This window comes from Phoenix dactylifera, chromosome 15 (genome assembly GCF_051530095.1).
Source record: "Phoenix dactylifera cultivar Ajwa chromosome 15, Ajwa_hap1_PhDact_Kaust_v1.1, whole genome shotgun sequence".
NCBI classification, from domain to species: domain Eukaryota; kingdom Viridiplantae; phylum Streptophyta; class Magnoliopsida; order Arecales; family Arecaceae; genus Phoenix; species Phoenix dactylifera.
The window spans coordinates 21259565-21271241 of NC_143204.1; the positions used below are offsets into that span (position 1 = coordinate 21259565).

An 11677-nucleotide genomic window follows, 5' to 3' on the forward strand; every position below is an offset into this window, starting at 1 on the left:
AACGGACGTGCGCGGGTAACATCATGCGTGCATGCATGCAAAGGTGGCGCCGAAAGAAAAACGAAGCGAGAGAAGAGATGGGAGAGAGAAGCCGAGAAGCAGAGATGAGAGCGTGAAGCTGTTTGCTCTTTCTTTATTTTTAGTTTGTATTTTCAAGGAATAAGGATGGAGAGAGAAATATGTGGATTTGATTCTTTAGAAAGAAGGATTGAATGGTTGGATGATCTCCGATCCATTCTAACCTTCTTTCTTATGAAAGTCTTATACTAATATTTCTATTATCCTCTGCACGTTTGCATGGAATTTTATGGCATAGCTTTGGGTGATCGCCCATACATTTTCATACCGGACTTTTTAATTTTCTCCATCTCTTCCTAATGATGCATTTATTGATATATCATCATCATCATCATTATATATTAGTGTTTGCAGTGTGTTGTATATAAGAACCGCGGGGGGGTTGGGTCGGTTGTAGCCCAAAGAAAAGTAATGAAGAAACTCAAGAAATGAAGAGTTAAAAACTATCCTCCATCAAACAAAATATGGCATTTCTCTGCTGGGATCCTGAGCAGCTCCAGAGCAACCTATCACTACCTCGAGATCCAACATTGGCAGAGTCGGCTGATTGATTACTTTCATGGTAAATATGGAAAACTGATATGTTAATTAGTATTAGCCCTCGATCGATAATCTTCCAAACAAAACCCCCTCGCCCCGGGATATTGGCTAGCTTAGCTTCTAGCTTACCACGATCCTCAGCACTACTCAAATCCACTGATCCTGCTAACTACAGCACTGCTATTTTGGAACTCCCCAAGAAAACTGCATGTGTCACTGTGATAAAAGTGATCCTCGAAAATGAACCATCCCAAGGCTCAAGCTTGAACTTCTGGCTTTAAAAAAAAATGGTGTGACCATTGAGATAAGATCGATCCAGTTTATATACACCCCCACCCGTATTGAGTTCAGCTCTTTCTTTAAAAAAGAAACAGAAGGAGTGCATAGCGAAAATGAATGTTCTTATCAATGAGGGATCAAGAGGAAGAACCACCCATATTATAATTCTTGGGGTTTCATCATCCCAACTCTCGAACCCTTAATTTTTTGTTTTAATGGTGTGGCCATTAGGGTAAGCCCCAATCCATTCATTCATTCATACATACATACATACATACATACATACATACATACATACATACATATGTGTATATATAGTTTAACTCTTGCCTTAAAAAAAGAGGAACTGGAGGAGTGCATTAGCAAAAACTAATGTGCTTATCGAATGAGGGATCACGAGTATTAATGATCCCTCTTTTTTACATGGGTATTAATTAATGATTTATATTCATAGCCATAGCCATTCTTGCCATGCTTTCTCTCGTGTAAATTGCACATTGGTGGCATTATTGTGGTTTTAGGTAATTCTGTCATGTCTCCTAATGTAATACCCTGGCCTGATATGGGCATACCCCGTCAAAATATGGTTGGACTCAACCAACCCCACTTAAACCTCCCCAAGTTAGCTCAATCACGAGGCATAAGCATGACACTAATGATATCAACTCACAGGCGTAAGCATAATTGTATAGAAACCCAATCACGGAGCATAAATGTGATCATGCATGGCTAGTTAATCAATTGAATGAATTATTTTCATATTATGGACTGGATTGTGTATTATGAAATGCTAGAATTGGGTAATGGTTTTAAAACTTTGGAAGAGTATTAATTCTTTTATCTAATTATGTTTCATATAGTATTTTTGATGCTTAAATAAAAATTTGGTTTCTTATGCATACCACTCGACTCTAAAGTTATCCTTGGTTGTATGCATGTGTAATATTTACTGGACTATTGAGCTCATTATCTGGATTTTTTCTATTTTACATATGCTAATTCATAGGTGCCAACAAAATATATATGATTTAGTGAATGTCACTAGTGGCGAGGCTAGATGGTCGGTATTGCAGATAGGACCTCAACGATCTTTCTGTTTTGCTTATGACATAGGTCTTGCGTCTAGCTTAATCATGTTAGTAGTAACAGTTATTTTACTCTTAAGACTCGGTATAGTTTTAATTCAGATTTTATCTTGGATACTCGTTGGTATTTGGACTTTTCTTGATGGAACGTTATTGTTCTAGACTTCTCAATTAACTATTTAATTCTATATTTGAGGGTTTTAGCTGCTCTAATATTAGCCACGGCCTATTATCTAATTGAAGGATATCTAGTTATATCGCTTCCGCTGTTGATGTAAATTTTATACGCAGATTTGGAGGCCTTTTATATGTCACAGGGCCCAGCCTTGCAGGATATGCAGCCATCTCATGTGCCTGGCACGTGTAGCTAGGCTGTGACACCTAAGCTTCAAACTTGTTAGCATTTCAATGGATTTGTAATAACCTAGATTTTTTGGGCTTATGGTCGGCCTGAAGAAGCCAGGCCCAAGCCAATCGTGTGCCTAGCTCAGCCATGGGCTTGTGGGATGGCCCAAAGAGGCCATGCCCAAAGCTACTGTGCCTATGGCACAATGCAGGCAGAGAAGAAGACTCCCTTGATTCTAGCGGAGTTAGAGACTCCCTGAGGGTAATCCGAGTTCAACTTGAAATTTAGGACCACGCCTATTTAACTCCCCTCCTCCTTTGATTTCTACCACCTGAATCGCCATTGATTCCAAGTCTTCTTCTCGAGTTTTTCCTTGATTCCTTGCTGAAAACGTCACCAAACTGAGGTAGGACCCAAGCTGCTCTTCCTCTCTTCTTCTTCTGGTCTTCTAGCAATGATTTTCCATTGATTTGGGCCGGCAAATTGCCGGATTACCTTCGGAAATATGAGCGCCCTATTTCGGCTTCTTCTTTCAGGTTTCGTTATCGTCGTTCGCCTCGCTGCAAGGCGTCGTCGCACAACACGAGCCACGGCCACTATGTTGGAAACCCCACCACCCAAGCCTCCCTCTCCCTCTTCCTATCTCCTCCTTGTGGACCCACACCTAAGCTGAGTTTCTTTCTTCGGCCACCGTCGTAGCGCCACTGACAATGACCGCAGCTGAGGACCCCCTGGGACACTGCCACTGAAGCAGGCCTCCTTGGTGGCCGCACCACCCCCTTTCTGTTCACACAATTCTATGGACTCAGCAAGAGGGTCCCAAATGTGCTCATTGTGGACCCGAGTTGATCCTAGTAGAGGATCTTGATCTAGTGTTGCTGCGATCACCCATCATGCTAGCTTTAGTCTGACCATCACCAAGTACCGTTAGACTCTGAGAGAAATTCATTATATGAAATGGTAACTAATTTGACAAGAGTAATATGTAAATCAAATAGATAAGATATGGTGTGGACTAACCTCATCATAGTGCCTATAGACTAACGCATGGGGATAGCCTCCACGAACTTATACATGGGATAGGTTCTATGGGCTTAGTCGTGGTATAGCGACCATGGGCTGATGTACGGGATATAATCTCTACGAGCTTATGCGTGGAATAACGACCACGGGCTGACGCATAGGATTATATTAAATTTTAGACTGAGTCATGATCTTGGTTAGCCTACAACTGAAAGATAATTGAAGAGAAAAAATAAAAATCAAGTTTAATGAGAAATAGATGAAATGACATAAAAAATTATTGTTGAACAATTAGATACATTAAAGTATATATATTTATATGTATACATGTGCCTTATGATAAAATGATAATATGTATATTATTTGTATGAGCTTTCCGAATATTGATACGATATTTATTTTATTTGGTATTGCTAATTGATTATTTTTTATTACTTATAAGTAGCGGTTCAAGATTCTTACTGGGCTGTAAAGCTCATAATTAACTGTTTTTTCTTTTTTTTTCAGAGTTGCAGGTTGCAAGTGGTTTAATACTTGGCTATGGTTGCTTGGCTATGGTTGAGATCATATGGGAAAGGGATGAATAGATAGAGTGTCACTGATACTGGTTGAATGATTTAATTTTATAATTGGACCAATTTTGTTAATTGGTACGAAGTGAGATCATTATTATTTAGTGATATTGAGGTTGTGATAAATTTCAAACCTTGTGTATTCTCTAGAACTCTACCCTAAGAAGTGTGCGACCATATCATATATGTGTTTGGATCCGAGTGTTGGGTTCAGGGCGTGACAGAATTAGGCCACAATATTGTGCCTAAAGATCCAACACCATCTTTAATTTCTTTCCTCTTTCGTCCTCCTCTTCCTCCTCCTCCTCCTAATTTGTAGTCTTTCTTTCTTTCTTTTTAATGTGACACCTAGGCTTCAAACTTGAAAGCATTTTAATAGATTGGGCCACAATATAGGGCCTAAAGATCACTATAACCAGTTCTGATGAAGTTGGCGAGGTAAAAATCCCCGAATAAATCATTTTCTTGACTCTAGGATTCTTAATGGTTTCTGATCAATTGTCTTCATTTTTACCCTGATATGAAAATGCGAATCGCCCGGAGAAATCTAAATTCATCGATCTTGACAAATTGGTGGTTTGGCTGCAAAGCCATGCAGGATTACCAAGTCACGATGCTTCCACATGCATGGATAAAAATGTCTGTGTCCATGAAATGAGCCAATGGAACGGTACTGACAAAACTGAGATACGACCATACTTTAATTAATTTGGTCTTCCTCTTGCGACGCTTATCTCTATATGCTAATAATAATATCTGTTTCTCACGTGACATTAATTTGCTTTTCCTTCAGATGCAAAGATGCGGATAGGGTCCCTCTTCCCCCTCGTTTTTTTTTTTCCTCTCCTGAACGGTCCATGGTACTAGTTGGAGATGTTGTTGTTGTGGTAGGAGGATGAAGAAAGGAGCATTTGATGCCAAATTCTAAGAATGGGGCATTTGATGCCAAATTCTCGCCATTATTTTGGGGAATCCAAAGCTAGCTTTAAATCTAGAAGAATTTTAATATAAGTTGGCTGTGGATTTAATATCCCACAATATATTCACCTCGCATCAATCACCATGTTTTGAATAATCTCAATACTTCCATGTTTCCATTTCTTTCTCGTACTTCTCTTGTTAAGTAAACAAAACCATTATGTTCAATAGAAAAATAGTTGCAGATGTCAGATCTGTTGCAGAAGGTCCTGTTGTCATGTCATGGACTATGAACTGATAAGCCAGCTGACACCTTAACCCAACTGTGCATCATTTGGCCTCCCACTTCCCCATCCATCATAAATATATGAATGAGATATGGTTGTTAAAAGCCACAAATAAAAAGAATTATGGTGGCCCATTCTTATAACATTATTTTCATATGATATTTGGTTACTGAAAAGCCATAGGTCATAATAAACACCTCCCCCCAAAAAAAGAAAATAAAAAGAAAAATCAACCCTTGATACATGGCTCTCATGGTTGCACCATATATAGGACACAGCTCCATATGAGATATGGTCATGAAGCAAGAAACTGAAAGCTGAAATAAATCGACAAGCGTAAACACTAACTACAGATTTACTTCATCTATATCGATCTAAAAGAAAAGCTCTAAAACGAAATGCTTCTTACGTACCGATGCATGTTCATTTCATGGATCTTGTCAAAGCGTCATTATCTCATGGGAACACTTGGTCATTATGGCCCCACATGGATCAAATCGTCCATGGCCATGCTACGAACCAATGGAACAGTGTCACCATCACTCGTCTATTATAAGATGAAGACGTATCTCATCACTTTGGGCCCCCACATGGCTTCTCCTTTCCTCTCTTTCTTCAAGAGATTGGGGGATGGACTAATTCCTTCTCCCATGACTGCACTTTTCTTTTGAAGAGCTTAAACAACTTGGAATGGAGAGTACAGTAGAAGGGAAGAGGAAGAGGTGCAGCCAAATCCCTACTATTATTTTGTGGTATCCAAAGTTTAGTTAACGAGAACCCTAGAAGGATTTTAATAGTTGCCTTGTGCTCAAGTACATAATTTTTTTAGTGAATTAATTCTTCGCTATATGACAATAGAAATGGGCTGTTTGATAGCAAACCATTGTACGTTGTCTTTCACATGTGTACTGTACTTGAATTGGTAAGCTTCCATGCTGTTCCTGGAAGTCAAAGAAGACTTGATGTCGGGCCCTGGTGCTTATAGCCAAACGCGCCCTAAAACTATGGAAAGAGTAACATAAAAAGAGAAATAGGAAAAAAAGAAGAAAAAAAAAAAGTAACTTCCCTCTTTGTTCCAATCTAGGAATTGGGTCCACACTCAACTCCACAGGTTTGGGTTGGGACTAGGTTTTGTAGCTTAGACTAAATATTTGTTTTTGATAGGATCTAATGGAGCCGGTTGGAAGAGCAAAATTGTTTGTGGATTTCACCAGGGTCATAGCTTTCCATTTACTGGTTCGATGTCGAAATTTTTGGATCCAAACCTAACCCATGGTTGTAGATTTTGCGCTTGATTCAGGTGCGAGTCAACTCTAGAACTATGCTACGTTCTTGCACCATAATGGAGGGTGGAGTGGTCATAGAACCGTTAGGTCAAGTTGTTGCTCATAATTCAACTTACTTTTGACTCAATTTAAAGGACCCTTTTTCTTTTTTGAGATTTGATCATATCTTTTCCTGCAATGAGATATGACTATTTTGAACATGAGAAAAGCTTCTATAGGGGTCAATATTGGAGCAAAGAGAAATAATTTTGTAGCTGTTCAGCAGCAATCACAACATGTTAAATAATTGCACCCAGGTTAAGGAAATGGAATCATGGGCTCTCAATATTCCACATGGTAAATTTCATGGTCCAAGTTGTGGTTGTATTCCTCCAGGCAAGGATTGGGGACGGACAGGCATGATTGGATGTTTGTGAGGGTTCTGACACACCAATCCTCTGAATCACTGGAGAATGCACGAGGCCATGTCTCATGAGCTGTATTCTGGTCCTCTCTCTCTCTCTCTCTCTGTGTGTGTGTGTGTGTGCGTGCGCGTGTGTGTGTGTGTGTGTGTGTGTGTGTGTTCATGACTTCATGGACTCCACATGGCTATGAAAGAAATATCACACAGAAAATACAAACATGAAGGCATATAATACTTACTAAATAGTGATTTGAGACTGAGAGGTTCTACAGTGGTGGTTCAATATAGGTGAGGAGTGTTGGCAAAGCATAAGATGGATCTCATGGCTAAGCTAAGCTGACTATAAATCAAAATTTAATACAAAGAAGGTAGTATCTATGTAGATTCCCTGGATATACGAGTTATTTGTAATTTTTTTGCTTAAGGTAAAGAATATGTACATTCCATATTAATTTTTCAAGCAATCTATTATTGATGGCAGGATAAATGAGAATCGAGTATGTGACAAGCGTAAGCAACCCATCTCTGCCTCCGCAGATACTGGTGGGGCATATTGAATGGTTGTGACGTCTTTGGTTGGTTGGTTAATGTGGAAAAAGCATAGTATTGCCACATTAGCATGTTGAGCACTTGTATGTCTCGTGTGTGTGTGTGTGTGTTTTTTTTTTTTTGATACAATGACAACTCACACTAAAAGAGTATGAGTACATCTAGAAAAATCAGAAAAAAGAAGTTAACAAAGAGAGAAAGGGACGACCTTGAGACTCTTCCAAAGGAACCTTTCCGAATGATGCGCAACATAGGAAATAACTGAGTCAATAACATTATTCACCTTCTGATAAAAATGAGTGGCTCGAAAAGAACCAAACTCTCTCGACAGCCTGCAGATGTTCCGAAGCAGCAGGTGCTGATCGTCACTCCTTTGTCGGCCCTGAATCCAGTCGATGATCGTGGCCGAGTCACCGAGTCACCTTAAAAATAGATACTATCCGCATTCAGAATTAATCTCGCATGAGTGATGCCCTCCCATGCAGCTCTCAGCTTTGCTCTAATGATATATCTTGTTTTCAAAGGTGGCAGCTATTACTTTTGCTTTCGGATTACATATGATTGATACAGAGCCAACTCGAGGGTTAAATAAGAAAGATAACAAGAGAATTGTAGTAACCTACGATATTTTAAAGGTGTTAAATGTTAAACCATATAAAAGAAAGGCGATATTTAGGGTGGTGTCAAGTTCTTACTAAAAAATAGAAGAAGAATAAGAATGAAAAAGAAAGTGGTGTCAAGTTAAGAATGTGAATAGAGATTGGGAATGAATCAATGGATAGATGGAGGTAGCATATGCTTGGTCCTCTCAACAACCCAGAGGGTTGTAAGGTAGTGGGTGGCAGTGGGTCACATGCCTCCCTCTTATCTTGGATGCAAGGCATTTGCGAGGCCAAAGAGAGGCCCCGTGTCAGCAGGATGCTAACACCAAAACCACAAAGACAGGGCCCTCCCAAGCACCTTGTTTTCTTCCCCTTGGCCCTTGGGTACCAGTAGCTATATGCCTTCTCTTTACTTCATTGTCCACTTCCTTGATTCCCCTCCCCACACACACTCTCTCCTCTTTCCTCTCTCTCTGTCATTTTCTGATCTTTTTTAGAGCTTTATCTGATTTAAAAGAAAAAACTCTCTTCTCCAAGAGAGAGTTCAGAAGTTCGAGTTTAGAAGCAGGGGTCTAGAAAGAGGAACACTAGCTCTCATAAGCAACCAGAATTGCTGCTAGTGTTATTCTTTCCCACTTTCGTATAAGCCAAGTAGAAGCAGTCTTGCTTCTGCTTTTCAGCTTTTATAGTAGATACAGCGCTGAATTTTAAATCCATCACACTTTCTTCAAACAGTTGAACGAAAGGAGTACAATGGTATACGGAGAAAAATCGCCATTATTTCATGGTCCATGGAGGAGCCATAGACCATCACTAAAACCTATATGAACCAAGTTCCATCTCATAACAACAGATGAACTAGCTTAAAAAAAAACTACAAACATTAAGAACTTCTTATTCCCTTAGCACCTTCTTCATGGTTTAATTCGAATCGCCAGCTTCATTCTTCCAACACCAAGAGCAAAGGCAAATGTTAATCTCATCATCGTAAGCAGCCGGAAAATTTTGTCGTGCATGGGAGAACAATGATAATCATGCAGTGCTTAATGGACGACCAGAAGAAGAGTAGCTGAAATGTATCAGCGGAAATTGTGCTGCTCTGACCATGACCAGAAGGCAGTTTGATCTTCTATGCTGCAGAACATGTTAAAGTTCTCCTCTTGGATGCCGTGCTCGATCTTGGGGCATTGGGCCTCTGCTTTGGAGGAGCCATGGAGGAGTTGGGCAACACTTGGGGATCTATATGATGGGAAAAAAGGCCTGCTTTGGTGGGGATTTGAAGGGCTATCGGTGGCTTGTGTTCTTGAGATATCTAAGTTGACGTCAGAGCTGTTCTCACTCCTGTTGCTGCAAGATCCCTCGGTTTCTTTATTGAGGTTGATGGGCTCAGTCGTTTCTCTGCCTTTAAGTGCCAAAATCTGCACAATTTTATTGGCTCCATCAATTTGAAAAGAAGAGAACATCATTGAAGACATATAGCATTTCTTGAGAGCCAACCGATAGGACGATTCATTTCAATTATTTCTTATAGGTAAAAAGAAAACTGATAATCTCTATAAAAGTAGGACCATCCTATCTATTGATCCCAGTCAAAAACAAAGGAAATATAATGGGGTTTCGAAGAAGCATAGTCCATTCACCAAGTGGGCAGCAATTGATTACCAGGAGTGGCATTAAGAAGTCGAAAGAAAAGCATCAAAAGCTTAGTTCGACCAATTTAGAGAGAAGAAAAGATTACAAGCAGCACACATTAATGAATGGAAGGAAACCAATATAAGGATGTTGAATTATGATACAATTCAATTGAGTGATTACCTAAGGATAACCATATTTGTTGATCAGAATCAAGATTTAGAACAGCAATGGAGCTTCTTCTTAAGTATTACAATCCATTCATTCAAGTGGGCACCAATTGACTACCAAAAGTAACATTAAAATATTTAAAGAAAAGCAGCATAAATACCCAGTCATTCTCAATAGACGCAAAAATCATTCCAACAGCCCAATAATTCGCATCATATCTCTCTCAACTAGATAGCTGGTTTAAGCCAGCGAGTAGTAGCAGAAAGAGAGAGAGAGAGAGAGAGAGAAGCCAATTGCCTCAACATATTGTGAATTCTATGCCAAAGTTTTCAAACAGTACCTCAGCGTGAAGCTTCTCGTTCTGGGCTTGGAGGGCGTCATTCTCAGCTTTGATACCCTCAAACTGCCTCTTGAGGGCATCATAGTCCTTCTCCAATTGCTTGGTCTTCCACCTGGCCCTCCTGTTCTGGAACCATATGGCAATCTGCCTTGGCTGCAGCCCGAGAGCCCTGGCCAATTGCATCTTCCTCTCTGGCTCGAGCTTGTTCCCCATCTCAAAATTCCTCTCCAGCGTCCTTACCTGCTCCAAGTTCAGCCTCCTCTTTTTCTCCCCCACATGCGAGCAATCATCGGAGAGGTCATCCTCCGCATTCATCTCCTCACAGGCCTCGATGCCGGAGAACGACATGGACCTCTTCCCCAGCATTGTGGCCACACCTGCACCAAGGCACCAATTTGAGAAAGCCTGAACCTAAGATCTTGGTGATTCCTATTGTGCCAAATTCTCTTCTCACCTCTGAAGTCCTGTGGATTAGTGGGGAGCAGGGGCCCAAGAGAAGCTGGGGGCTGGTGGCCCTCTTCATGGGGTAACAAGAAGTTTGGAGGGAAGAAGGAGGAAGGCAGTCCATTGCAAGTCACTTGGTTGTGAAACATTGGTGGTCACAAGTCCAGAAGGATGGCCTTGCTGAGATCTAGTGCTGACATGGGTGAAAGGGAAAGGAGATGGCTTAATGAGAGTGAGTGGATGGAAACAAGGGAGGAAGAACAGAGCGTTGAGGCTGAGTGAGAGCAGAGATGATGGACATATATCATGGAAACTTGGAAAAGAGAGGAGGAAAACATGCATAAGAATTAGAGAAGACACGAAAAAATGTATGCGTACTCCGAATAAAGACATGGTATCAAGTCCAAATTACAGCTATTAAAAAAAAAGAAAAAAAAAAACAGGGGACATCAAAGCTGGGGTTCCCATGGGGATCGGGACGGCGAAGATGGCGTCAGCAATCGCCAACTGGTTCGAGAATCCGAGGGCTGTGGATTCAGTGGCTGCAGTAATCATATGATTGCCTCGTCGTGATGTGATATTATCTTGCACCACAGTCAAAAGGCAGTGGATTCTTCCTGCGAAGAACAGGGGTGGGATTCGTATCTTTACTTCTTGGTAACTCGGTTTATGCTTTGGAGTGGTGAAGCACTTTTGACAAGCTGAATGCCAATAATTCAACGTAGTTTGGCAGAGGTGGCCATGGAAGAGTTGGTATATATAAAACCAAAGTGAGCAGGGCTGTAGATGCCCACAAAGAAAGGTAGGCACCAGAAAGGGAACAACGCACAGCAAGGAGTGGGAATATTCAAGCGCCGAGTGATGCAATGCGTACCATATTCCTACCTTTGAGAGGAATATGTCATTCCGGCAGTCATCAAAAGCTCTGATCAAAGGAAAAAAAAAAGTAAAAATTTTATTCAAAATCATTTTGTTCTTGGGACTTATCTTATTCAATTCATCAAAAAAAAAAAAAAGTTATTTTGTGAGAGTCATAAAGTTCTGCTATATTTACTAATGGGGGGCAAAATAAATCGTCCAGTCCACAGCTAAAAGGCCGCCTAGTTTCGGCCCAATAAATGT

General features: G+C 40.5%; 1 protein-coding gene across 1 annotated transcript; it reads right to left on the reverse strand.

Moving 5' to 3' along the window:
* Positions 1 to 8669: 8669 nt before the first annotated feature.
* On the reverse strand, positions 8670 to 11286 carry LOC103717754 (homeobox-leucine zipper protein ATHB-13-like). Its single transcript, XM_008806248.5, has 3 exons — positions 10566 to 11286; positions 10112 to 10488; positions 8670 to 9386 (listed from the first exon to the last, which is right to left on the reverse strand). Exons 1-3 carry the CDS (start codon positions 10702 to 10704, stop codon positions 9048 to 9050), a joined length of 855 nt encoding a protein of 284 aa, XP_008804470.1. The 5' UTR covers positions 10705 to 11286; the 3' UTR covers positions 8670 to 9047.
* Between the last annotated feature and the right edge of the window lie 391 nt (positions 11287 to 11677).